This window comes from Phacochoerus africanus, chromosome 14, assembly GCF_016906955.1.
Source record: "Phacochoerus africanus isolate WHEZ1 chromosome 14, ROS_Pafr_v1, whole genome shotgun sequence".
NCBI lineage: Eukaryota > Metazoa > Chordata > Mammalia > Artiodactyla > Suidae > Phacochoerus > Phacochoerus africanus.
This window is the reverse complement of record NC_062557.1, coordinates 12,269,182-12,297,090: the sequence shown is the minus strand read 5'-3', so window position 1 is coordinate 12,297,090 and position 27,909 is coordinate 12,269,182. Positions and strand designations below refer to the sequence as shown.

The following is a 27,909-nucleotide window of genomic DNA, read 5'->3' as shown; positions in this document are numbered from 1 at the left end:
CGTCAGCCCCTCCCCGCGTGTAGCTGCCTCAGCTTGGGGCTGTGGACTGGGGATGCCACAGCCGGGAGGCCCACACTAGAGGGGCGGACCTGGGGGCTGGCAGCGTGGGAACTTTCTGATATCAGCGCCGGCCGGGGCCCGGGCGGAGGGTTGTGGTCCTTCTCCCAACTCAGTGGGCCGCTTAGGGGACGCAGCCCGTGCCCACATTGATAGCAGCCCAGGAGCACGTTTCCCATCAGAGCGGGGCCGTCCTCTCTTGGGAGGCGTTTGTCCCAGGCTTTTTGCCTCCCTCTGCCCTTGGTGGGGGACAAAGGGGTCTCGGGACAAGAGCCCATCAGACGGGGTATGGGTGCGGGCTTAGAGATCCCTGGGGGTCCCTGGGCCTCCCCGCTCCGCTGCCTGGCAGACTTGGCACGCCCTGAAAGCCCGGGCCGTGCGAGGCGCTTTCTGGCCGGCTGGCTCTGGGTGTGTGTGATCTGCCCAGCGTCGGGCGGGTCACCCGTGATTCCCAGGGCTGGGATTAGATCCCCTCTTCAGAGCTCTGCCAATTGTGGGCCTGGCGCAGATGAGAGCGCCGAGCGAGAAATAAAGTGTGTGGGGGATGAAAAGCTGAACTGAATCGCTTTCAGCCCATTGTTCACCCGGGGAAGCTTAGAGGGGGAAGAGGGGAGCAGCCCCCTTTGAAATTTCCTTGAACAAGTGAATAGGAACGCCCCATAAAGCATGAAAAGAGCCCTGGCTGTTTCTCCCAGTCACAATGGCCAGCGAGGGGCTTCGAGGGGCTGGGGAGCGGGGCTGGCTGCCCTGCTGGGTGTTGGGGAGGGGACACGGCTGGGGAGGGGGGAGAGGGGAGAGGGGGTCACAGGCGGCCTTCAATAGACTCCAGAAGGTTGGAGTTCATTAGACACAAGCCCGGGGAAGCAATCGTCTCATTTGCCACAGAACCAATTAAGTCCCAGGGGCCTTTGCAAGAGGCCGGGGAGAAGCTGGGCCGGCCGGCCTGCCCTGGGTCATCCCAGGGAGCCGCGTGGGGCCCGGCGGTCCGGAGCGGGCTGGGGCTTCAGAGGATGCGATCCGTTGCCTTCTCCCAGAGCCCGCTGCTGACCTATGTGTTCTGGCCACGGCGCCAAAAGCCCTGTTAAAGAAGGCTGGGGATTTGAGTCCTCCTGGAAGGCCCGAGAAGGCTGTGGGATGAGCCTGTTGCTCTGAAACGTACCCTCTCAGAAGAAATGGCTTTTTTCAAAGTTTTGGTTTGGAAACTTAGCTGCCAGATTCCCAGCCAAGTCCCAGACCCCAGTCCTGGGATCGTTGCGGGCAGAGGGATAGCAGGGCCCCAGGAGGATGGCACGAGGGACTGGTGACACCATCCTGCCGCCCAGGTGTGGCCTCTCTGTTAGAGGCGGCCGAGAAGCGTGAAAGCTCCGTGGACAGCTTGGAGGCGGCGCCCTGACTGCGCAGAGCTGCTCCCAAAATCGGGAGGCCGCTTCTGCTCTGCGTGGCACAAAATACCCGCCCGAGACGCATTTCGTCGCGTTTCCCACGGAGGGTGGCACAGGTTATTTTATTTATTTTTATTTCCTTCTATGTTATTTATGGACTTACCTTTGGGCACCGGGGAACACATCCAAGTGAACTTCAAATGTTGCCTTATCTTACAAACCAGGCTTTTGATGTTGGCCGTGATCAGAGGCTGCCTTCCGAGTGGCTGCCAAATGAAAATGCGAGTGGACGCCTGTGCGCGTGAGTCCACGATTTCAAAGCCACCGGAAAATGACATTCAGGTTAGGCCAGGCCCGGCGGAGTCAAAAGGCTAAGCTAATTGGCTCGGCTTAAATGGCAGCTAAGTGGAGTCCACACTTCAAAACCGCTGCTCCCCAGAAACAGCTGGGCCCGGCAGTGGGCTCTTTGGCTAAAATGTTTATAATTAAAGGAGACGGTATAGGGACCAAGACACTCGGGCACACTTCAGCTCACAGTTCTCAGGAGCCAGGAAACTGATCCCAGCCTTTTAGAGCCTGGATTAAAAGAAGAGAGGCCCCCTTCTGGAATGAGGGGCTGTGTTGGAAGAAGATTCTTGGCTGGGGTTATGGGGGGCGGTGTGGGGGGGGATTAAAGCCACATTTCCTTGAAGGCGCCTGTTGAGCCTCTGCAAGTTGGAATCTCCCTTTTCTGCTCTGGTCCCAAGTTTCCTGGCCTGCAGGTGACTCCTTCACCTGCCCCAGGTGGAGTGCGCGTGTCGTGACCTCCTCTGGCCTTCGAATGACCCCGGACCTGCTTCTCCTGCCCTCCCTTCCATACCTGCCTCCCGCCCCCCCCACGCCCCCCCCCCCCCCGCCGCCCGCTGTTCCCTTTTCTTCTACTTTATAGGGAAAAGAAAAAATGCATAGAAGTCTTACCATTCAGTTTGTCTTGGGAAGAAAGGGGGAAAGATCAGAGGCTGCTGGAGAACACTCAGGGATGGTGTCTTGGAGGGGCTGGACGGGGCCTGTGGGACTCTGGAAGACCTGTGTGTGTGTCACGGCAGGGGTCCGGGACACCCACCCCCACCTCCCAGCATGGCCTGGGAGGGGCCACACTCCCTAGTTACCTCCCGGGGAGAGCTGCTGGTCAGGAGAAGGGTGTGGACACGCTCTTGCAGCCTGAGGCAGCAGAAGTTGGTTAGACCAGCTTGAGACCCAGACTGCAGGTCCTCCACCCCACAAGGGATTTCAGGAGGGAGACGGGGGATAGGCACTGTGCCTCGGGAACTGCCCAGCCTGCCCCAGGGCCAGGGAGTACGAAGTGGTGGGGGAGGGCTCTCCAGGGCGGTCCCGGCTCCTGTTCACCCCGTGAGGCTTAGGAAATGGTGCCCCCCACCCCCGCCCCCGCCCCCGTCGGACCATCAGGGAACCTGGCTTCTCCAGTTGGGTGTGGGACTCTAGGTGGCTGACCTGTTCTGGAGTCCACTGGCAGCTTCGATGGGAAGCCTGGGTCTAACCTCCCAGCAGCCTCCGGGAGGGCTTCAGAGCAGCTCTGGTCCTCTGTCAAATGCGAATTAGGGCTTCTGAGAGAATAAAGTTGGGTTACGTGTCAGATGTGTGTGCCCCATGGTAGGAACTTGGTACAAGGGGGTCTGGCAGCCTTGGGTTAGAGTCACTGGGGTGGCATCTGGTGACCGGCCAAGCCAGGCGTGCCTGCAATAACCTCGTTTTCTCCTATGTCTTATAAACCATCCTGGGGTGAAAAGCTTTGGTAAATAGGCTCCAGGTGGTTCGGTAAGTTTCTAGACTTGGACCTTTTATCCTACCTGGCCTTCGTGGGCCCAGTCAAATCCCAAGCCTTAGTGAGTAAGAGGCTGTCTGGGAGACTTGACCTCACCGGTCAACTGGCTAACCATTTCCACAGCCCTCGCTGTCTGCCCCGCGCTGGGCCTTTCTCTGGAACAGGAGTCCCACGTCTATGTAAGTCCTTGCTCTAGTGTTGCTCTGTCTTCTCTCCCGTACCCTCAACCCTCAGTAAGATTGGCCTTCTTAGCCAAGGTCTGGCCAGCATGTCAGTTCATCAGCTGACCGTAATCTGCAGCATCATCCCCGGCGGACCTGGTCTCCGGCCCAGGGCAGCAGCCATACAGCCACTGCGGCCACTTAGAATTTTAGGGCCATACAGATAAGGAGCTAGAGGTCCACCGGGTAGCCCTGGATGCTCCTGACTATTTTTAGACACAGCTGATTTTCACCCACTGCGGATGGGCCAGATGTGTTTTTCTTCCTTCCACCCGGAAGATGCGGAAAACACCAGGGAAATAGCCAAACAGCTAATTTCAATATTTATAGCCTCAAAGGATGATTCAGTATGGAAATGCTTGAACCCTGAGGCTTTTGTAAATAAGTGGCTCCTGGAAGGAAGAGCAGTGGGAAAATAATCACACCTCGACCCTTCCACTGCTTTCAGGAACGAAAGTCTTTAAAAAAAAAAAAAAAAAGTCATTGCCACTCCAGGTCCTGTTTTTAAAGGAGACCAGCCGGAATGGGGGGGGGGGGTGTTTTCCAGCCTCTTCCATTTGCTTTTTAAAAAACAAAATGATGGACACAGGGCCTCTATTGCCTCCCAGTCTTTGCTCAGAAATCACCTTCGTGATAAGGATTTCCATTGTTAACCTCCACCCCCCATTTAAAATTGCAGCTCCGCTGACCCCCAGCTGTCCTCGCTCCCCGTTTCCTGTAGTGTATTTCATCCCAGGACTTGCCACCTTCTAACATTCCATAGATTTTGCTTTCTAATTTTTGCTTATTACCTCTTCCACTCCATTAGAACATAAGCTTCCTAAGGACAAGCATCCGCTGCCTTTTTTACCCTCTTCCTTTACTCCCCTCTTGCTCTGTGCCTAGAACAAGGTCGGGCACACACAGTCGGCACCGAAATAGTTGGGTGAATTGCACAGACCATCCTGGAGCAGGGGCCTTCTCTTAGGCCCACATTGGTCATCCATCTGAGACTCCACTGGCTGCAGGTGGTGGGGGTTGGAGCTGAGGGAAGGAAGGCGCAAAGATGCCTTGTGACTTATAAAAGGAAGATGCTCGGAAACAGCGAGGCGGTTGACTATGGGAGAATCACGCACCTCCCCTGATGTCTGGCTGAGTCTTCTGTAGGTCTGGTCCCTGTCCTGGCCCTGGCACACTCCATAAGGCCTCGGCTTCCTGACTTGGGGTAATATCTCATGGTGGCAACAGACAATTGGAAGAACCAAGAGTCTGACAATCTCCTGCTGGGGGCCCCTGGGATTAGGGGCACCTGCGTTCTGCAGTGCTCCCAGTCCTGAGACCACAGCTGAGGCCTGAGCTCCGTCCAGGTTAACTAACACTCCTGCAATCTGAGAGGGAGCCAAGTTTCCAGAGAGGCTTGATGGACAGGACGTTTGGCCGCTGGATCTTGGGTTGATCTTTCCCCATGGGAACAGCCATGCCTCTGGAGGCGCTGGTGCTATGCGTTGCTGGGATTTCAGGATGGTGGGTGTGTGTCAGCGCCTGGACTCGGGCATCCTTGCAAGCCTGTGGGTTCTGTCTTTTCCTTTCCCTTAGAGATGGAATCCCTCCTTACCGTGTGGGGAGTAAGAAACAGCTCCAGAGAGAAATGCATCGCAGCGTGAAGGCCAATGGCCAAGTGTCTCTACCTCATTTCCCGGTGAGTATAGTCTGGAAGAAAAGTCCTTGGAGGCAGAGTGGGAGAGAGGCATGGGAAGACAGGAGGAGTGCCTGGGGTCTGCTCAGGAAAGCGGGGTGGGGGGAAGGACCGCGCAAAAGGTGGTGCGCCATTCGCTCCAGTGTAACCCGTGGGAAGAAGCTCAAAATGACCCACGTCACCTATTAACAGCTTCTCAATTCAAAAGAGAAAATTCTTGGGAGCTTTTGTCATGGCTCGGCGGTAGTGAACCTGACTATGACCCATGAGGATGCAAGGATGCGGATTCGATCCCTGACCTTGCTCAGTGGGTTAAGGATCCGGCGTTGCCTTGAGCTGTGGTGTAGGTCGCAGACGGGCTCAGATCTGGTGTTGCTGTGGCTGTGGTGTAGGCTTGCAGCTGCAGCTTCAATTAAGCCCCTAGCCTGGGAACCTCCATATGCCTCGAGTGAGGCCCTAAAAAGCAAAAAAAAAAAGGGGGGGGTGGGGATTCTCTGTGAGAAAGGAACCAAGCAGTTCCTTCCCAGAAACCAAGGAACGAAGTTAGGAGATATCCGTGCTTTGGGTTGGCTTCCCCCCAGTATGTCTATTCTGTTAACTTCCATTCCCACAGAGACTAGAACAGTACCTGGCACATCATAGGTGCTCACTAAACACTTGTTGATAGGGTGAATGAATGACGAGGGCAGAGGAATCTGCCTTTTGTGGGAGGAGAATTGCATCCCAGCGACATTCTCCTTGTGTTGACCACGTGGCTGTGTCATTCCAATCGTCTGTTCATCTAAGTGTTTGGCTGTGTCTCCTGCTGACTTCTGAAGCCCTGGAGGTCGGCTGCTCCCTCTTGTCTGTTTCCAACCCCAGAACTTGGCTTAGTGCCTGCTGTTGAATCTGCACCCAGGAGGTGCTGAACGAATGAAGCGTTTGAGGAGCCCATGCACAACTGCTTTCTGTGGTTGACATGAGAGGCTAGCGTGGCTTTCCTGGAAAGTTCCCTGCTTATTTCCAAGCCCCAGAGGGCAGCCAGCCCGTGGCCCCCTGGATACAAGAGAGCTTCCCAGACTCATTTCAGGAGCTGTGCTTGCCATCCTCTGAGATCCAGGTTGCAAGGAAGCTATCTATTCCTTAGGGCGGGGAAGAGAGTCCCCAGCTTAGAGCTGTTTACGAGTCCTTCCTGCCAGCTTCAGAGACTCCAGCTGGTCCATCCGGAATGTTACATCTAGAAGATTAATCAGATTGCTAATCCCGTGTTGCATTAGGGTACAGACTGTGGCTGGAACAGCTTCACTTCTCTCCAGAAGCTCCTCAGTCTGGGGCAGACTTAAATTTGTAAAAATTCGCATTTTAAGATTGCTTTCTTGGAGTGTCTGTGGTGGCGCAGCGGAAACGAATCTGACTAGGAACCATGAGGTTGCGGGTTTGATCCCCGGCCTCGCTCAGTGGGTTAAGGATCCAGCGTTGCCGTGAGCTGTGGTGTAGGTCCCAGGCATGGCTCGGATCTGGCATTGCTGTGGCTGTGGCCAGCAGCTGTAGCTCCGATTGGACTCTTAGCCTGGGAACCTCCATATGCCTCAGATGTGGCCCTAAAGAACAACAACAACAACAAAAAAAAAAGATTGCTTTCCTGGGGACCTCCAGCATCCTCTTCTCATTAGCAACACCCCCCCCCCCCACATACAGCAGTATTGATAAATGTGTTTTGACTTGGTTGGGAGGTGGGGTGGAATATGTGTGCTCAAGGAAGAGTTCTGTTGCCCAGGTTTGTAAATTAGATGATTTTGTCCTGGGGTGTGCAAATCGACTTTCTGCATGAGGCAGCTCTTTGATCGGGGGGCTGCATGGAGCCAGCCTGTGAGCACAGCCATCTCCCTGGCGGGGTTCTGCAGCTCCGCGGTTGCCGCGGCGAGGCCCAGCTCCTCTGCTGGGGGAGATGCTGGCCTCTGCAGGTCCAGCTTTCTGCCGCCCCCGCCCCAGGCCAAAGAAAAGGGAGGGAGGTGAGGGAGAAGCAGGCAGAACCACTGAGGGGCTGGGGCGGCGGGTGGGGCGCACAAGATGACAGGAGGAGGACAGAGAGCCGGCTGGGTTCTCTCTGTTTGCTGCTTTTGGCAGGCGTTCGCCCTGCCTTTTTATTCCGTACTTGATTTGGAGATGTTCCCTTTTCCCTTGATAGATCAGCTTCAGGCAGCCAAACTCAGCAGTGTTCTGCTACTAGCCTGCAGCAGCTTTCCTCATTTTCTGTACAAAGAGATGGGGAGGCGGGGTGGAGGAGAGCGAGGGGATCTAGGACACTGTCAGACAACACCGCCTCAAAGGTGCACAGTGTGCGGCCAGGAAATAAATTACCACTCCTTCTGATCTGGGTCGTGTGACTCCTCTTTTTTTTTCTCCCTTTCCCCTTTTCCTCCCCCCCCACCTCCCTTCCAATCTTTTTCTTTCTTTCTTTCTTTTTTTTTTAATTTCCAACTCCCTTTCTGTTTAGACTCGACTTTTTATTCCTTGAGTTGGGCTCTCTCGCCTCCCCATCTCAGAGCTGCTGCCTTTTTTTTTTTTTTTTTTTTTTTGATGTTTGACAACAGTCTTTGAAGATTTTCTACTTCAGAGTAGCGACTGATGGGCTGGTTGTACTACAGAGAGAGCAAGCGGGGCCTCTCGGAGTGCGACCAACTGCTCCTGCCCAAGGCAGACGCTGATGGGGACCATGGCTCTCCATGAGGCCACGGCGCTGGTGCATAAAACCGCCGAGCAGCCCGGGCCCCCGCGCCGGCCGCTGTCTGCGCGGACGCGGACGTGGACTTGGATGAGCCGCAGCGCCGGGCTCCTGGCCCTGGCAGCCCCGGCCGCCGCGCACTGGCCCGCTAACCACGCCTGGTCCCTCTCCTCCCCGCATCCTGCAGAGAACCCACCGCCTGCCCAAGGAGATGACCCCCGTGGAGCCCGCCACCTTCGCGGCGGAGCTGATCTCCAGGCTGGAGAAGCTTAAGCTGGAATTGGAGACCCGCCACAGCCTGGAGGAGCGCCTGCAGCAGATCCGAGAGGTAGTGCCCCCTTGCCCCTCCCTCTGACCTGCCACGTGCAGGGGGCGGGCGGTGGGGGGGGGGGGGCTCCTGCTGACCCGGGCACTCCCCCTCCTGCTGCCTTCCCTTCCAGGACGAAGAGAAGGAGGGCTCCGAGCTGGCGACGCTGAGCTCCCGGGAGGCGGGGCCCGCCCAGCACCCCCTCTCCCTCCTGCCCTCGGGCACCTATGAGGAGGACCCGCAGACCATCCTGGACGACCACCTGTCCAGGGTCCTCAAGACCCCCGGCTGCCAGTCCCCCGGCATGGGCCGCTACAGCCCACGTGCCCGCTCCCCCGACCATCACCACCACCACCACCACCAGCCGTACCACCCGCTCCTCCCGCCCGGGGGCAAGCTGCCCGCCGCCGCCGCCGCCTCCCCTGCTGGCTGTCCCCTCCTCGGGGCCAAGGGCTTCGTGACCAAGCAGACGACGAAGCACGTCCACCACCACTACATCCACCACCACGCCATCCCCAAGACCAAGGAGGAGATCGAGGCCGAGGCCACCCAGCGGGTGCGCTGCTTCTGCCCCGGGGGCGCCGAGTATTACTGCTACTCCAAGTGCAAGAGCCACCCCAAGGCTCCGGAGCCCGTGGCGCCTGAGCAGTTTGGGTAAGGGTCGGGCAGCCGCGGGCGTCCCAGTCGGGGCTTCTTCCCCAACCAGAACCCTGGGTGCGGGTGACGGAGGGTCGGAGGTCACAGGCACTTAGCCGCCAGGAGGGCGGCCTGGGGTGGGGCGGGACGGGGCAGGGGGAGCAGGGGCCGGGGCACCCTTCACTCGCCCACCTGTCCGCTCCGAGGGGCTCCGGAAACGCAGACGTCCGAGGGTCTCTGGGCTGGATGTGGTTCTTGGTTCCCCGCAGAGGCAGTACCCCACCCAGGCGAAATGCGAAAGGCACGGAGCCGGGCCCGGCTCTGCCCGCCAGGGAAGGAGGGGCCCCCGGCGGAGCGGGGGCGCTGCAGCTTCCCGGGGAGGAAGGAGACAGGTCGCAGGATGTCTGGCAGTGGGTGCTGGAGAGTGAGCGGCCGAGCAAGCCCAAGCCCCATAGGTAAACACCGCCGCTGCCGCCCCGGGGGTCACCGCGGAGCTATTGTGGGGATGGCTGTTTTTGCAGTCGGCCGAAAACAAATGGGACTGTTTGCTCCTGTCCTCTTAATATTAAATGTTGGACGGAGCAGACCACAAAAATGCCCTGTTTTGGCAACGCCCCCTGTTCGTGTTATGGTAGAGTTATTTTTTTCTCCTCTCTCTGAAGGCAGAATAGAGGTTTCTATTGAAGTCACATTTTCCAGTTTCTCTAACCCCGTTTCTTTCCTCTGCTTTCTCTCTCCTCATTCCTTGTTCAGTGCCCAAAGCACGAAACGGGCCTACCCCTTAGAGTCCGCCCGCCCGTCCCCAGCTGAGCGAGCCGGCCGCCACCACCTGTGGGGGGGCAGCAACGGGCACCCCCGCACCGCCCCCCGTGCCCACCCGTTCACCCAGGACCCAGCGATGCCTCCCCTGACCCCACCCAACACACTGGCACAGCTGGAGGAGGCCTGCCGCAGGCTGGCTGAGGTGTCGAAGCCCCCCAAGCAGCGGTGAGTGGCTGTGGGGGCAGAGTGAGGGGCAGGGGTGGGGTCAGAGGTGGAAGCTCCCTCGCCAGCCTCTAGAAGCAGTTCCCTTTGGTTCTGTCCGGTCCAAAGAGCTAACCGCGATCTAGCAAGGCACGCCTAGAAGGAAGAGAAAGGATTTCTGTAAATGCCTTACAAATGCCATTCCTTATGAATGTCCCGATCGTTTAAGGCTGGTAAGATGAGCTTACGAGAAGCTATCAAGACGGATGAGGAATCTAGAACCTTCAGCCCTCTGCCTGGGCTGCCAGTGTCCAGTCCTGGACTCTCCCGGGGCTTAGCTTGGCTTTTCCAGGCCTCCTGGAGCCACGGTCAGCAAGGGCCTTAGTTGGTTCTCCTCGTGGATGGAAGTCTGGTCTGTCTGTCTCTAGGAGGCAGTGACAGCAGTTCTCGGTCTGCTTCCCATTGGCCCTGGGGGCAGGCTTCCTTCTAAATCCTGCACGCCCTTAGGTGCTGCGTGGCCAGTCAGCAGAGGGACAGGAACCACTCGGCCACTGGTCAGACAGGAGCTACACCTTTCTCCAACCCGAGCCTGGCTTCAGAAGAGTGAGTGTCTTTACCTGGTGTTGCTGAGATCCGCCCAGAGGCTTATTTATAGGTTCAGGGTACCTGCTGATGGGGTTGCGATTTTTGTTTCCGTCTATAAAATCACCTTGATTTTGGAGTTCCCGTCGTGGCGCAGTGGTTAACGAATCCGACTAGGAACCATGAGGTGGCGGGTTCGGTCCCTGCCCTTGCCCCGTGGGTTAACGATCCGGCGTTGCCATGAGCTGTGGTGTAGGTTGCAGACGAGGCTCGGATCCCGATCCCGCGTTGCTGTGGCTCTGGCATAGGCCGGCGGCTACAGCTCCGATTCGACCCCTAGCCTGGGAACCTCCATATGCCGCGGGAGCGGCCCAAGAAATAGCAAAAAAAGACAAAAAAAGACAAAAAAGAAATAATAATAATAATTAAAAAAAACCTTGATTTTAACGTCAGTGACAAGGAACAGTAAACCCAGAGGCTGCCATAAATTAGGGTCTTGAAAAACCCTGCCTGTCCCGAGAAATGCATCATGACTTGTACACAAGTGTTCTTCCTAAGTGATCGGCGGGTGGCTCAGGGGGCCCCTGACCATGTAAGTCACTCTCTGAGACATGAAGCCATCAGCAGATGCATAAAAGGGACCCAACCTGGATGGAAAAAGCTGCCCCTGTTTGACTGGAAAGTCAGCGATTTGGAAAAACGTCTTTGTGTCATACTGAGTGTGAAGATGCTTCTCCCCCATTGCAGAGATGGAGACAGGACCATCTGTGTTCTGCGTGGGGAAGCAGAATGTTTTCCCTGCCGAGCCATGGTTCCGGTCCTAAACTTACACTCTTGAGAAGTGGACCGGGAAGCCCAGGTTCATCTCATTCCAGGATGGTGTGTTTAAAAAGTAATCAGCTACAGGGAGTTCCTCTTGTGGCTCAGTGGGTTAAGAACCCAACATGGTGTCCATGAGGATGCGGGTTCAATCCCTCGCCTTGCTCAGTGGGTTAAGGACCCGGCCTTGCTGCAGGCTGCCGTGTAGGTCACAGATGTGACTCGGATCCGGTGTGCCTGTGGGTGTGGCATAGGTCGGCAGCTGCAGCTCCGTTTTGACCCCTGGCCTGAGAATTTCCATATGCCACAGGTGCAGCCAGAAAAAGATTTTTTTTCAAAAAGGTAATCAGCTACAGAGATCTAAAGGGGCCTAAATCATTAAAGTCTTCTCTCTTAGCTTCTTCATCATGAGCAATGAGCAGTGTTTGAAGGGAAAAACTTCCATGCTATTGTAATTGGGTGACCTAGGGTTGACCAGCTGTCCAGACCTGCCTACTCCTACAACACCCCCCCCCCCCCCCCCGCGCCCCCGCCACTGCACCCAGCAGGTGCTGACATTCCCAGTTCAGGCCATCCCAGGGTTCCTCTCAACAGCAGATCCTGGTCAAGGCAGGTGTCCCTGTGGCCCTGGGAGAGTTTCCCAATGGTACCCACCCGATAGAGACTGCTCTGTCCCCCCATTTGGTAGAAGGAAGTGGTCTCTTCCTGTGTACTGCACGCAGTGACCTGGGATAGGTAGGACTGTGTGTCCACCAGAGGCGGCTGCCACTGTGACACATGGCCTCACACCTAGGCACCCTCGGAACCAGCAGCGGTGGCCCCACTGTATCTCAGAAGACAGTGTTTGCGGAGGCGCGTGTGTGCACGTGCGAGCGCACTGAACTTGTTTTTCCATCTTACTTTCAGCCACAAAGAGCCAAAGAAGCTGACAGGGGTCCACACTCTCCAGGCCAGCGAGCTGGTTGTCACTTACTTTTTCTGTGGAGAGGAAATTCCATACAGGAGGATGCTGAAGGCTCAGAGCTTGACCCTGGGCCACTTTAAAGAGCAGCTCAGCAAAAAGGGAAATTATAGGTAAGAGTTCTGTGGCTTCTTTCTCTTTGCTCAGAACCGAGAGCCAGCATCGCTTCCCCAGCCTGGCCAGACCCGGGGGGCCCAGGACGCCACCGGAGAGGCCTTTGCTCCTGTCTTGTCTTCTGTCTCCTCCCCACTCACAGAAATGACACAGCGGCAGTGGCGGCGGTGGCAGAGAGGGCTCTGTGGGAGCCTGGCGGGGCTTTTTCTTAACAGGTGAACAAGACTGAGGAGACGAGGGATGGCTGGCTTTGTCACAGGAGAGCCGGGCCGGGGCCATCCTGTGGAGGCTCTCCCTGAAAGCGAGAGAGAAAGAGAGAAGACAGACAGACAGACAGATGGACTGATTAGGGGACGGAAAGGCTGCTCTCCTGGCTGGGTCCAGGAGAGACCACCCACACTGAAGGCTCGGGGACCCGCAGAGAGCATTGCCCGTGCATGTAGGCGGCAGCCTCTCTGTCTAAAGCACTCTTCCTCGCTCTGTGTCACCAGGATTGTTCTTTGTCCAGAACAGAGAAAAGGCAGGACCTGTGGGCAGGCATCACTCTTCCTGCTGGGCCTCCGTGCCTCCGCTCCCTGCTGGGGTCTTGAGGAGGGAGCCCCCCTTTCCCCATCTATGCGGTACATGTGCCCACCCTGGCCTTCCAGGGCCCTGCAGGGGGTTAAAGAGCCCAGTGAGGGCCAGGGGCATTTCTTGGTCACTTTGCCCTCAATGCGGGACAGGTGACACCTGCACCTTAGCGCATCCGAGTCCTGCTTGCCCCTTCTTGGTGGGCTTTATCCCAGGGGAACACAGGGATTTGGCTCCAGCTACATCTGCACTGAGCAGGGCCGGGACTAGGAGGGTAAGGGACACAGGTAAAAGAGGAGCCCAGGAGGTGCCATTCTGCTGCCATCTCAAGCCAGGGAGGAGAGTGGAGAACTGTCACAGCACTTAGCCACCTGCCAGGTGAGCAGGGGTCTGGAGTCCACCTCCAGGGCCCTGAGACCCCGACCCTTCTGGAGCAGGCCCTGCCCAACTTCGCCAGCCACCTCCACCTGGGCGCTGATTTGGGACCCTGAGTGCTACCCTTTGTAGGGGAAGGGATGGGGCTCAGGGCTGAGACCCTGCTGGTGACTGACAGCTGACAGCAGGGTGTGGAGCTGGGCTTAGATCTCTGCCTTTTACACATGGGTGAGAGAGTTCTGGAAATGAACCAGGGGGATTGGGGAACGGGCCTGGCTGCTGTTAAATTTTTTTATATCTTGCACAGACACAAGGTGAAACTAATTACACAAGTGTGCCCCTCCAGGGGTTCATTTTGATCTGAGCTTTGACTCGGCTGGACTTTGAGTGGAACTGCAGGTGACCTTCGGGGGAGAAGGGCCGGGGAGCGCTGAGCAGAGAGGCTGCTGGGGAGGCGCTCAGTCACTCCGGCCACATCTGGCTCTGATTTTTTTTTTTTTTTTCTAAGGCACACTTAATAAGCCTGGCTTTGAAGCCCCGGCCTCCCCTTTAATGCACAAAGACTTGCACAAATGGTTGACTCGCAAATTCTTTACTGATTGGATCAGGCTGTGGCGAGGTCCTTCCCAGCTGCCTTATCTGTCTACACTTGCTCTCTGGGCCGGAGCTGCCCTCCTGGGTCGAGGGGGCGCTGGGTGCGCTGCTGCGTCCCCTCAGCAGGGGTGGTGCTTCAACACGCCCTTTGCACCCCCTTACTCCCCCATCCGAAGCCCGGCGAGGATGGGTCTGGGGAATGGGGGACCTGGGCTGTGTCGAGGAGTCGCAGCATGGCAGAGGTTCAAAAGGAGAACAGTCCCTCCCGACGTGCCAGACGCTCTTGGTGCCAGATGTTGGAAGAAAGCAAAGTTCGCCACAGAAAGCCTGTTGCAGTGGGAGAGCCCGCTGCTTGGAGAGGACGAGGGCAGTGCAGTGCCTTTGAAGGCTCGGCAGGCCGCCCAGGGCAACTGGCCTCTCCCCTCTCTGGAAGAGGCTGCCGTTATGTAAAAGCATCCGAGCATCGCGTGTCTGCTCGGAAAGCCCGGGAGAGCCCGACGCCCTGAACCTGACTGATGGGCCAGGCCGGGCCGGGAGGGGGTCGGGATTGGGAAGGTGACGTTCCCTGCCTGCAGCCCGCAGTCTGCTGAGCCCCATCGCCGCCCCATTTGCTCGCCATCTCCTGAACCCCCCAGAGAGTCTGAGCTCCTGGCTCTGAAGCGGCTTCACCACTGACCCACCAGAGCCGGGCTGCCCACCGCGATGCGCTGGCTCAGCTGGGAATGCCAGGAACCAAGACCCTTGACTCCATCCAGCTGTTTCACTTTATTTAGCCTTATCTCCTATGAAAGTATTTGGCTCGCCTTCACTAAAGAGGAAAGAAATTGAGCTCTAACCAAGGGGAATTTGAAAGAAAAAAATATTTTTCAGGACAGAAACCAAAAAACAACCATAACCCTGAGGCACCATCTCTTTTTCTGGTTTTTTTTTTTTTTTTTTTTTTTTGGAGAAGCTGTTCCCCCGCCACAGGGGAGGAGCTGTGACCCGCCCTCCACGAGTGGCCTTTCTTCACGGAAGGTGTAAGCTGGCAGGGCCGACACCTGAAGAAGGGTCTCCCTGGCTGGGGATGGCGAAGGAAGAGGCTTGGGTGGGCCTGGCCCTGCAGGACGGCACTTGTCGAATGTGACGCTGGTCATTCACGTCCGTGCAATTAAACAGGCTGGGGTGGGACGAAAGGAACCTTTAATCAACAGGCAGGAGGGCCTTTGGTGTGTCACCCTGGAGGAGGGGCGGAAACAGGGAGAAGAGGGGACAGTGGTGTGGGGACGAGGCTGTCGGCCACCCTGGGAAGCAGCGCTGGCCTGGCCTGCCTCCCGCAGCGGCCACAGAGGAAGCAGCCTGTCCCGCCTGTCCCCTGGCCATGCCCGTCTCCGAGACCGGCCGGAGGGATTCCCTCCCCAGACTTTTCTAGGATCAGAGTGGCTGACTCTGGGGGTGGCTTGGTGGGGTCGCTGCTGCAGATGACCTTGAGGCTTGCTTTGCCTCTCCCCTCCCCTGCCTCCATGCTCCACAAAGTGTACTTTTCACCAAGTGTGTGGGGGCGGGGGGACAGCAGTCGTTCTGGGCTGGAGGTCCTGGGTTCTCGGGGGTGGGGGGGGGGGCACCCAGCCCACCACCTCCAGGGTGCCTTCCCTTGCACCAGCCCGCTGGCCATCTCAAAGCAGATGAGGGGTGGGCAGAGGTTTCCCTGCCACCTGTTGTCCCAGCCCTCTTCAGATACCTTAGTCCTCCGGGGTTGACAGACTCAGTAGAAAATGCAGCTTAACCAAGACGTGTGTTGGGTCTTCCTTTGAAGGTATTACTTCAAAACAGCGAGCGACGAGTTCGCCTGTGGAGCGGTTTTCGAGGAGATCTGGGACGATGAGATGGTGCTGCCTATGTATGAAGGCAGGATTCTGGGCAAGGTGGAGAGAATCGATTGAGCCTCAGGCGGCCCGCGGGGCCCAAGCCCTCACGACCGGCCTTGGACGTGAGCGCCCGCAACCCAGCCCTTTGAAGGAAGACTCAACCAGTGAAGACGTCGAAGTCTGGGGGAAGACTCTTGGCCATGGGGCCTTCGGGAGGGTGGGGGGAGGTTGGCTTTCATTATTCCCCAGCTGGGTACGGAGATAAGAAAAGCCTGAACTATTTATTAAAAACATGACCACTCGTGGCTGTTGAAGATGCTGACTGTATTTGAGAGACTGCCATACATAATATATGACTTCCTAGGGATCTGAAATCCATAAACTAAGAGAATCTGTGTATAGCTTCCCTGAACAGGAATCCTTACTGATATTTATTGAATAACTGAGTCTCCCCCCACCCCAATCCCCAGTTTATGGATATGCTGCTTTAAACACGGAAGGGGGAGACAGGAAGTTTGTAATTGTTCTGTCTAAGCTTGGGAGTTGAGCTAGGAGTGCATTAATGATTTCTTCATTAAAAAGAGGAATTAAGCTCCGCCCTGCGCTTCTCTAGGTGACGATAGACTTTTTAAAAACGTGGTGCCCTCCCCTCGACACAAATTGGTGCATCCCTCCCCCATGCTGCTCTCTTTTTGTCATAAAGGTCTTCAGGTTTGATTAAGATGCACCCTCACGGACCGCCCTTTGGGTGGGGGCGGGGTGTGGTCTTCGTGTTGGATGGGATGGTTCATTGCGGAGGAGGGGGGAGCCTTCCTGGGGCCCTAGGTTCATCCTGTAACTTCTTGTAGCTCCCCACCAAAGCCCAGCATCCAGCAGCAGAGGCCTGCCAGAACCTAGCGGTTCTAGGTGTGCATTCATGGAAATGACAGTTTCTCGGAGTTTTCTTAATTTAGTCTTTGGACTCTAGCCCTTCTGGAAACTAACCACCCACTCCCCTCACCAGCACACCCCCCCAAGAAGCAGAGAGTTGTGGGAAGACCTAGCAGCACCCTCTCCTCGAGACGCCTTCATGCTGACGTTCGGGTGTTTATGTTAACTTAATCTGTGCAGTTCGTTTGCCCCGGTCCTTGTGCTATACGTCTGTATATATTGTGCGGCGAAAGAGTATTAATCCACTATCTCTAGTGCTTGACTTTGAATCAGTACAGTACCTGTACTTTGCACGGTGAGCCACTCCGTGTGTTGCCCTATATTGAGGGCTCAAGCTTTCCCTTGTTTTTTGAAAGGGGTTTATGTATAAATATATTTTATGCCTTTTTATTATGTCTTGTACTCAATGACTTTTGCCATGGCATTTTGTTCTACTTATACTGTAAATGATGCATTATAAAGAGTTCATTTAAGGAAAATTACTTGGTACAATAATTATTGTAATTAAGAGATGTAGCCTTTATTAAAATTTTATATTTTTCAAAATATCGGCCTCGTCTTTGAATGCCCTGGGTGGACGTGGGGCAGGAGCACCCTTTTGTATGGGGACATCTTCGCTTGGATTCTTCAAAATCACCTGGTCGCTGACTGGGTATGGGTTTTGTCATCATGGAGCAGATGTAGCCAACATTTTCTCTGACATCCTCCTCTCCCGTCGCCCGTATTCAGCCTCGTCCTCCCAGGCACGTAGCTGCACTCTGGCCAGGTAGGTACAGGTGTCCTTGCGTTTCAGTAGTTACCGCAGGGGTGAGGAGCCTCTGAGATGGTGTGCAGATCTGGAATGTCCAGTGGGATTAAGGAACCTGGATTAGAGCCTTGGTCTTGGTGCCCATCGGCCACCCTCCCAATGGCTGGGTAGACCTGATGGTTCAGAAAGAAAAATGCACTGCTCCCTGGAATTGACTTTGTGTAGCTTCGGAAGTCAGCGGCCATTGGTCATTCAGCAAACGGAGGTCCCCTCCTTGTGCTCAGGAGTATTGGGCAGTATTTCAAATCGGGGAGAATAAGTCCATTCTTAAGTCCATAAGGCGTCCTATGGTGAACGCTTTTTTGAAATAGTCTGTCCCTAAATGTCCGTTGACCTATGAATGGATAAAGTGTGTGTGTGTGGAACAATGGAATATTATTCGGCCATACATAGTAAGAATGAAATGTCATTTGTAGCAACATGGTTGGACCTAGAGATGATCCTACTAAGTGATGCAAATCAGACAGACAAATCCAGGCTACAAATTTTACATGGAATCTAAGAAAAGGATGCTTATTTAGCAAACGGACTCACAGACAAAACGAATTTAACAGTTACCAAAGAGGAAGGCGGGGTAGGGATGAATTAGGAGTTAGGGATTAATATACAACTACTATATATAAAATAGATAACCAACAAGAACCTACCATAAAGCACAGGGAACTGTACTTATCTTGTAATAACCTACAGGGGAAAAGAATCTGAAGAACAGCAAATACGTAGAGATAACGTTTAACCATCACCTGTGCAGCTGAAACTAACACAACATTGTAAACTACTTAAATTTTTCAAAAAAATCTAACGAAAGGGTCTGTGACGGCAGTTGGACTTGACATCTTGTGAGGTGGGGTTCGTGGCGGATCTGGTTGGCCTTTGGTTTCTGCTGTAAGCTGTACCCCAAACCCCCTCCCAGGTTGCAAGGTTTTTCCCCATCTGGAAGGATGAAGAGATTCCAGCTGTTGTGCGTGGCGGGTGTGGGGGTTCTGGCTTTTAACCTTCAGGCCTTTTGGTTCACCCCATGAGAATAATGAAGCCTAACAGGCTTGGGGTTCAGCCAAACCCAGGTCCAAATCCCCGGGCCACCGCCTTCTGGGGACCACGGGCCTCTTCAAAGCAAGCAGCGTCCATGAGACGGAAACCAGACGAGGCAATCACACAGGCTCGTGCCTTTTCAAAGGGGGCCTGTGTCTCTCCGCCTCTTACCTTGACAACCCGGCGCTCTTCACCTGGCAGGGATGGGCTTCTCCTGATGGTCCACCCTTGGCATTGTTTGCAGCATCATATGTGCCTTCCTCTGAGGAGAAGGTCTATTGTTTTATTAGACTATTCAAGAGAAAAAGCTAAAACCCATGCTTCCCACCTCCAGCCCCTCAGGTCTTACCTGGGAACAGGTGAGATGCAGCCATCCACCCCAGGCCACGCCCTGCGACACCTGTGCGCCTTGGGAGTCCTGATGCTCCGTCCTCTTGATGTTCCCTTTCTAAACCTCAGCTTCAAATCAGATGCGCCTGCATAGATTTGGTTTTCTTCATTTCCTAGGCGCTTCCCAAGGCTCTGGCCCCTTTCCTCCGATTCATCATTAACCAGCTCATCATCGGTACAGCACAGACCGTGAGGTCGAGGCCACTTGGACAGCCCCTGGCTCCTCACCCATTAAGCAGGGATCGTAAATGATGCTCACCTTCTGGGGTCGCTGTGCTGCCGGAGCCAGGGGCGGGGCCTAGGACCTCAGGGTCCCTGGAGCACTTAGAGCTCCATACTCACTACCTGTATCGACCCCTCTGTGGAAAGTCCACCCCTCCCCCTCTTCCTGCTGCAACATCTTGGCCCCTGGCACCTTGCTTCTCCAGCCCTGGCATGGAACCTGAAAGTGGGGGCAACGCCCTGACAGGCTGCTTGATTTGGGGGTGGAGACGTTCAGCTGGAGTCTCGCTTTGGCCCCAACGCATCCTTAACCGTTTCTTCACAAAGTCTAACCTTACAGGGGACCTGGAAAGGTCATGCAGACCCTCACCTAAGGGGACAGCTCACAGTTCACTCAGGGATGTGGGGTTTGGGAAAACGGCATCTGTTCTATTCTCCCCCAGCCCCAGAATGTGTTGGAACTATAATCATGGTGTCAGAAGGAAGGAAACTGGAAGTTACCCCCAAAGGAAATATTCTAGTCTATCTGAATAATTAGGTAAGATTGGGTTTCTTGCTGCTGCTGGTTTTATGGTTTGGTTGGTTGGTTTGTGTGTGTGTGTGTGTGTGTGTGTGTTTAAAAAAAGTTCCTCTTCTTTTAATTTTGTAAATAATCTTGTACAGAAACTCCAAATTACATAGAGGTTTCAAAAGAATGGTTGACTTCTTTCTTGGCAATGATTATTTGATGTTATCAACCAGATTTTTCAAAAACCGTGACGTGAGAGTGAGCCTCTGCTGTACTCTATGACTGGCCCAGGTAAAATACACACAGAGCAAAAACAGTACCACATCGCCAAAACCAAAACCGAAACACTGGGTTTAGGTAGATGTTGGCCGTTACCAGAATCATCCCAGAGAGTAGTCAGCCTGATCGGTAGAGTCTTTAATTCTAAATAGGGAGACTTTGCACAGAACTTTAGGCTTGGCAGCTTAGGAGAGAGAGAGCGTGTGTGTCTGTGTGTCTGTGTGTCTCGGAAGGATGGAGGTACCTTAGAAGGGATCTGCCGCAGAAAGAACAACTGTCCCCTAAACGAGGGCTCCTCTGCCTCATCCAGTGTCCAGTTCTGAAAACAGAAATCCCCTGTGTTCCAGCTACACTGACCTTTCCGTTCCCCTAAAGGGCCCAGCTGCTCAGGGCATTTGCATATGCTCCTCCCTCCCCTGGGAACCTGCCTGCACCCCTCACCCTCCCTTTCCTGAAGTTGCCTCCTTTTCAAAGCTCAGACTGGACTTAAATGTCAGAGGTCTCCCCTGACCCTCAGACATCATCACCTGATCCTCTTTATCACAGAACTTCCTTTTTTTTTTTTTTGTCTTTTTTCCTTTTCTAGGGCTGCTTCCCACGACATATGGAGGTTCCCAGGCTAGGGGTCGAATAGGAGCTGTAGCCACCAGTCTATGCCAGAGCCACAGCAACACCAGATCCGAGCCGTGTCTGTGAGCTACACCACAGCTCACGGCAACACCGGATCCTTAACCCACTGAGCAAAGCCAGGGATCGAACCTGCAACCTCATGGTTCCAAGGTGGATTCGTTAAACACTGTGCCACAACGGGAACTCCAGAACTTGCTTTTTTTTCTCTGCACATTTTTTGACTTGCAACTGTGCTGTAATTATTTCATCGCTTACTTATCCATGAGGCAGAAAGTAAATATATGTTTAGTCCTATTATGAATGTGACACCTGTCATCTACTGGTGCTTGACACCTAATAGGTCCTTAATATTTGAGGACTGAAGGAAAAGCAGAAAATAGAATTTATCTATAGAAGTACCACCTAAGATTCAGATAACTGTCATTAGCACATTGCAAGTATCTTTCCAGGTTAAAATACACACACAGGAGTTCCCATTGTGGCCCACTGGAAATGAATCCAACAAGAAACTATGAGGTTGCGGGTTTGACCCCTGGCCTCGTTCAGTGGGTTAAGGACCCAGCGTTGCTGTGAGCTGTGGTGTAGGTCGAAGATGCAGCTCGGATCCTGCGTTGCTATGGCTATGGCCTAAGCAGTCGGCTGTGGCTCCGATTAGACTTCATATGCCACTGGTGTGGCCCTAAAAAGCAAAACAAAAACAAAAACCCCACAAAATATGCATGGGGCATTATAGTATACACAATTTTATAAACCGCATTTTCATTCAATAACATGTCTTTGGCATATGCCCATATCAATAAATATTTTTGGGGCGTTCCCACTGTGGCTCAGTGGATTAAGAACCCGAGTAGTATCCATGAGGACGCGTGTTTGATCCCTGGCCTTGTTCAGTGGGTTAAGGATCTGGCATTGCCAGAGGCTTTGGTGTAGTTCTCAGATGTGGCTCGGATCTAGCGTTGCTGTGGCTGTGGTATAGGGCGGCCGCTACGGCTCTGATTCGACCCCTAGCTTGGGAACCTGCATATGATGCAGGGCCACTCCCACGGCATGTGGGGATTCCCAGGCTAGAGGTCCAACCAGAGCTGTAGCCGCCGGCCTACGCCAGAGCCACAGCAATGCAGGATCCAAACCACGTCTGCAACCTACACCACAGCTCACGGCAACACCGTATCCTCAACCCACTGAGCAAGGCCAGGGATCAAACCCGAAACCTCAAGGTTCCTAGTTGGAGTCGTTAACCACTGCGCCACGACGGGAACTCCAAAAAATACTTTTCTATATTTTTCTACAATATGACATAAATGAATGGCTGAACTATAATTCAATTCATCACTTATGGTGGGACATTTATCTGGTGTCCAAATTCTTCAATTATAAGCCACATTGGAATGCACTCTTCATGCAGATTGGTAGTCAGAGCTAAATTGTCCTGAATTATTAGGAAAGGTTTGGCTTCCACCACATCCTGTGAGTCCTTGTCTGAATCCCCAGTGCCTTGCTCACGGTCAGCTGGCCCTCAAGCCAGGTCTGCGTCTCCAATGTCTGCCTCAAGCCCGGATAGTCAGGCTCCCTTTAATCTGAACCAAGCCTGTCTTCCTGCTGTTATTTCTACCGACCAGCTGGGTAGCCTTGAGCAATGAACTTCCCTCTACCTGGGTTTGCCTCTTTGTCAAACGAGGAGAGTCCTTCAGAGTGCGGATGAGAATGGCTAAGGTATGCACAGTTCTTAGAAGGGAGTCTGGCCCCTGATAAGGGCCTGGTACATGTCAGCAGCTATTATCAGCTGCCGTCTGCATCCAGCTCATGCTTGACTCTGCTTTCTTCCTGTCTTTCTTCTTCCTCTCACCTGGGTTATGCAATCTCCCTCCCGCCCCGCCTTCCCTGCCTTTCCTCTTAGAACTCCAGACCTGCTGTGTTTTTTCTTTGTCCTCCTCTGAGTTGTAAACCACTTGGAGAGCAAGGCCTGTGGCTCACACCTCCATGTAAAGAGTTTGAGATAGAAAGAGGCCCTGGATTCCGCGTTGCTGTGGCTCTGGCATAGGCTGGCGGCTACAGCTCCGATTAGACCCCTAGTCTGGGAACCTCCATATGCCATGAGAGCATGGCAAAAAGGAAAAAAAAAAAAAAAAAGAGGCCCTGAATGATACAGAAAGTGCCAGGCACAATTCATCCTGATACACCACCCTCCTAGATGCCACATCTGACTTGGCTCCATTTTCTCAAATTCAGCTTTGGCCCAGATTATGTTATTGAGCCCACTATTACTATGTGATCAAGCCCAGCCTTTCGTGCTGTTTGTGTCAGACAGGCTACATGGAGAGGATCAGAGGATGATCTGACGGTCATGGGGGCTGAGGGCTGGTTTTCTCTCCTACCCTCCACCAGTGCTCTTTTTTTTTTTTTTTTTTTTGGTCTTTTTGCCATTTCTTGGGCTGCTCCCTCCGCATATGGAGGTTCCCAGGCTAGAGGTCTAATCAGAGCTGTAGCCACTGGCCTACGCCAAGGCCACAGCAACGCGGGATCCCAGCCGCATCTGTGACCTACGGCAACGCCGTATCGTTAATCCACTGAGCAAGGCCAGGGATCGAACCCGCAACCTCATGGTTCCTAGTCGGATTAGTTAACCACTGCACCATGACGGGAACTCCTCCACCAGTGCTCTTAACAGAAGAAACCAGCTGCTTGCAATGTTGTGTTTAGGGTTGCCAGGTTTAGAAAATGAAAACAGAGGACGCCAGGTTAAATTTACATTTCACATAAATGATGGACAATTTTTTAGTATAAGTATATCTCATGCAGCCGTCGGGCTATATTTACACCAAAAATGTATCTCTTATCTGAAGTTCAAAGCTACCTGGGCTTCCGGCATTAAATCTGGCAATTCCGGTTGTGGCAGATGCTATGAATTTCCCACCTGCCTTCCTCCCTCTTCACTGCTAATGTGCTTTTGGTACCCCAGGATTAGAGAGCTACTCGCTACATTTTCCAGACTCCTTTGTGCCTGGATACAGAGTGGGCACCACCATTTAAGTTTGCTTGATGGGAGGCAGAGGTGTCTTCCTTTTGACTCATCTGCTGACGACAAAACAATGGAGACGCGGCTTGTTGCGGCCACATGGCCATCCGGCCTCAGCAACCTGGTTACCAAGGGGCTTGGAGCTGGGAGAAATGGCCAGACGTCCTTTCGAGGCATCCTGCCACCAGCTCGTGGATGCCCAGGATGTGGAGGATGTATAGGATCATACCTACAGCATAAACTATAGGACAGGTGAGCCTGCAGGGTGTTGGAAGTCATGGCCATGGGCTCAGCCTATTCTGTTGCTAACTCCGGAAACAAATGTCTATGCATACATATCCTATATTAATTTACTTTCTGTTAAAATGCTATCTTAGGAGTGCCTGCTGTACTCCTACAGCGGCGTCTCTGCAGCACCAGGACGCAGGCTCAATCTCCAGCCCAGCACAGAGGGTTACAGGACCTTCCTGGCCCGGGAACTCCACAGGCTGCCTCTGGAGTTGCCAAAAAAGAAGAAAAAAAAAATGCTATCTTAGTTTGGGGCTGCGGTTGCAAAATACCACAAACTGGGTAGCTTAGAACAACAGAAATGTTTTGTCTCGCAGTCCTGGAGGCTCGACGTCCAAGATCAAGGTGTCCCCAGTTCCAGGCTCCCCTTGAAACCTGTAGGAGAAGACTGCATTGCCTCGTCCGGCTGCCGGTGGCCCCAGGTGTTCCTGACTTGTGGCTTTGTAACTCCAATCTTCATAGGGCATTCTTCCTGTGTCCTCTTTTTGGTGTCTGCGTGTGTGTGTGTGTGTGTGTATGTGTCTTTTTAGGGCTGTACCCTCAGCATATGGAGGTTCCCAGGCAGGGGGCAAATTGGAGCTGTAGCTGCCGGCCTGCGCCAGAGCCACAGCAACACAGGATCCAAAGTGCGTCTGCGACTTAAACCGCATCTCGCGGCAACGCCAGATCCTTAACCCACTGATGGAGGCCGGGGATGGAACCCGAGTCCTCATGGATAATCGTCAGGTTCATGCACCAATGAGCCACAACAGGAACTTATCCCCATGTCTTTTCACACAACGTCCTTCCTCTGTTCAAATCTGTGACTGTCCCTAAATGTCCCTTTCTTATAAGGACACCAGTCATACTGGATTAGGATCCACCTTCATCACCTCTTCCTAACTTGCTTTCATCTTCAGAGACCTGACTTGTAAATAAGGTGACATTCTGCGGTACAGGTATTAGGAAAACTTTATTTTATTTTGCAGGACTGGGGAGAAAGGGAGACACACCTCAACTTGTATAACAAATACCTAGAATGATGCTTGTCTCCTGACGGATGAAATTGGAACACCTACCATTTTGTCTGTCCTAACAAAAAAGAGAAGCACGAATCTTTCGAAGAGAGAAACTTGCTATGACCACATGTCAGACCTTCACATGCCCCCTGCCCACCTGTCACCTTGGTAACTGCCTCCTTTCTGCCTGCGTGCTGTGGCAGACCCCAGGAGACTAAGCTGGCTTTTCTTAAACACACTCTATCCTGGTGTTCCCGTTGCGGCTCAGCCAATTAAGAACCTGACTAGTATCCATGAGGATGTGGGTTCGATCCCCGGCCTCCCTCAGGAGGTTAAGGATCAGGTGTTGCTGTGGTTGTGGGTGTAGGCCAGCAGCTGCAGCTCTGTTTCAACTCCCCCCGAGTCTGGGAACTTCCATATGCTGCAGGTGCAGCCCTAAAACACACACACACACACACACACACACACACACACACACACACTCTATTCTAACTACTACACACGCCTCTGTTTTTCATTCCCACTCAGCCTGGGTCAAACTGGAAAATCCAGGTTGCCCAAGTCTTTGCCCACCTGAATTTGAAGCCGGCATCTGAGCCTTTCCTCACTGTGCTCGTGGAAGGTGAAACAAGGAGAAAAGCAGAGCGTGCCACCATGTCTCAAAAAGGAAAAAAAAAAAAAAAAAAGGCCTTGGCTCCCAGGGTGTAAACCCCTGCCATAGATCACTTGGAGAAATTATGGACATTCTGTCTCCAAAGACTCTAGGTTGAGAATACAATGTTCAGTGGACCTCACCAGGCCTGGAGGCTGCATCCTAGATGAGCTGAGCTGCCTACATCTCCTCCTCTCTGGGATTCTGAATTTGGTACAGGCCTGGGTAATTCCACTGTATTTGCCAAAGGGAAGGGATCAGCTACCTGGTTTCTGGGGCCGGGGTGGAGTGTGGGGGGAAAGGGGGTGTGGTTCTTACTGACTTTTAGGGAAAGTTTTTTATCCTGGCGGGGACCTGCTTTGCTAAAACGAGGCTCCGCTCCCCTCCCCCACCAGGCAGCGGGCGCTTGGCTGGCTGTTTCCAGGAGGGGAAAGACTTTTGCGATAATCAGTGGTGGAGAGAGTTTCTGAATCACCGCGCCGCTGAAGACATCAAGAAGCAATTAGTCCTCTGATCGACGTGGTTTGTCAACATAAAAGCGACCCGTCTCCAGATGACACCCACGGCCTGGCATGCCTGAGATGGCCGCAGGCCTCCTCTGTTCATTCATCCCGCCCGAAAAACGCCCAGGGGGTAAGGGGAGGGGAAGGGGGCGCGCGCTGGGGGAGGGGGCGCAGCTGCGGTCCATCTGAGCCCTAGTCCCTCAGCAGAGCCAGGCTCAGTGGGAACCTGGGCTCTGGCTTCTAGAGCCAGCCTGTGCCTGGAGAAGCAGAGACCCCTCCCAACCTCGCCTTAGGGGGCAGGGCTGCTTGGGCCACCTGCGTCCTAGTCGACCAGAGGCCAATTATCCAGACTGAGGGATAGCCAGGTCCCCTGGGTAAGGGACAGAGAGATGGTGAGAAAATGAATTAAATGGAGAAGTGGATTAGGAGGGGAAAAGGTTGGCTTATAGAACATTTGACATGCGCTGCTTAGAGATTTTTCCTTTAATTCGTATTTTTTTTTTCGATCACAGAACTAGTCAGAGTAGAAAAATTTGAAAAATACAGAGAATGACAAAAAAGGTCCCCCAAATGCATCTATAATCCTACTACCCAGAGATACCAATTGCTCATGGTGGATGTAGTTCCTTCCAATATATAGCATCCTCTCTTGCTCAGGAAAGTATTCTGAGCATCTCACAATTTCTCAGGATCAATCCCGACATGTGTGAAGACTTTTATTGCCCCAAGCAGACTTTGTGGCCATTTCTGCAGACCATCCTGGTTGCCGTGTAGACCTGCCTTGACTCTGTCACCTGTACCTCCTTTTCCGTAGAGAGGCGAAGAAAAGCCTGTCCTGATTGGAGGCAGGAGGCCGGCTAAGCCCAGCAAAGGCACCTGACTCCCCAGGAATTGTAGAATTCACTTCTGGGCTAGGAAGGAATGGCTTGGAGTTCCGCCCTGCCTTGCCCCTTACCTGTTGGGAGGTCCCTGCTTCTAGATGACACCTGCCTGATTCATCGGCTGTGTGCCTGGTTCCATTGCTCTGGGTCTCCCACTTTGTACAACAACGGATGAAGTCTTATTTCCAATCTTGGTTGATTTCCACCCTTTTGCCCCCAACACGGTGTCTTCCAAGGCACCGCCTTCGGAGAAGCTCCATAAATGACACTGGCGAGATTTGTTCTTTCCATTGTCCTCACTGTTACCTTAGCTGGCCCTGCATCTGTGCTTTTGTCTCCCGATAATAGCCCCTCGGTTTTCTTTTGTTTTCCCCTCAGCTGCAAAAATGGCACCTGATCTGGCCACTTAATACGTTCCATCGCCTTGTCTATAGCGATTGGTTCAGGGATGAACATGTGGCTGAAGCTGGTCCAGTAAGCGTCAGCCATGGCACTTGTGCCAGTCATTCAGAGAACGAAGAGCTCCCTTTCTAGGGGGGCTTCTAAAAGGGTCGGACACAATCCGGGAGCTTCTGGGGGCCACAAGGTGGAGATTGCCCGCCTGGGGTTGAAGCCAACCGAGAAGAATTCCGAGCCCCAAGAGAAAAGGTGGGGGCAGAGAGAAAGATGGATCAACTTCTACGGCATCTCCGGGATCCTTAGATTCAACTGCCTAGAAACTTGGCCTTGCAAGGAGCTAATAAATCCTGTCATCTCTTTTTTTCCTTAAGTCAATTTGACTTGGTTTTTGTTTTACTCAACCCAAAGAATTCTGACTAATAATGCAGCTCCTGTCCCGGATATGTTCTCAAGACCAGGAACACACACCACACGGTCCCAAGTGGGGAGAGAGAGATTCAGAAGAGGAAACGGATCCCTTTGAGAAACAGGGTGGGATGATGAAGAGGAATCTCAAGTTCAAGTTATAGAGACTGTGGCTTTTAGAGGCTTGCAACCAAAGGCTTAGGGTATACACAGTGGCCTTTTTTAAAGTGACTCTTGGGACCTAAGCCCACGTGGGCTCTTCTCTGCTAAACGTCGCATCACCAGCATCACCAGCACCTACTAAGAACTGCTGTGTTCCTGTCCTAGGGGTGAGGGGGG

General features: G+C 53.7%; 1 protein-coding gene across 3 annotated transcripts in view; it reads left to right on the top strand.

Annotated features, from left to right (window-relative positions):
* Positions 1 to 17,105, top strand: part of AXIN2 (axin 2) — a 28,911-nt gene extending 11,806 nt beyond the window's left edge. Inside the window, exons 3-10 of one of the 3 annotated variants that reach the window (XM_047758134.1) lie at positions 5,058 to 5,160; positions 8,049 to 8,189; positions 8,302 to 8,822; positions 9,074 to 9,259; positions 9,558 to 9,791; positions 10,275 to 10,370; positions 12,075 to 12,242; positions 15,578 to 17,105. In XM_047758134.1, the coding sequence (XP_047614090.1) occupies positions 5,058 to 5,160; positions 8,049 to 8,189; positions 8,302 to 8,822; positions 9,074 to 9,259; positions 9,558 to 9,791; positions 10,275 to 10,370; positions 12,075 to 12,242; positions 15,578 to 15,704 (1,576 nt within the window). In that variant the 3' untranslated portion in view covers positions 15,705 to 17,105. The remainder of the gene's footprint in view (positions 1 to 5,057; positions 5,161 to 8,048; positions 8,190 to 8,301; positions 8,823 to 9,073; positions 9,260 to 9,557; positions 9,792 to 10,274; positions 10,371 to 12,074; positions 12,243 to 15,577) is intronic. The other 2 variants (XM_047758136.1, XM_047758135.1) reach the window with 2 other exon arrangements.
* The last annotated feature ends 10,804 nt before the right edge of the window (positions 17,106 to 27,909 follow it).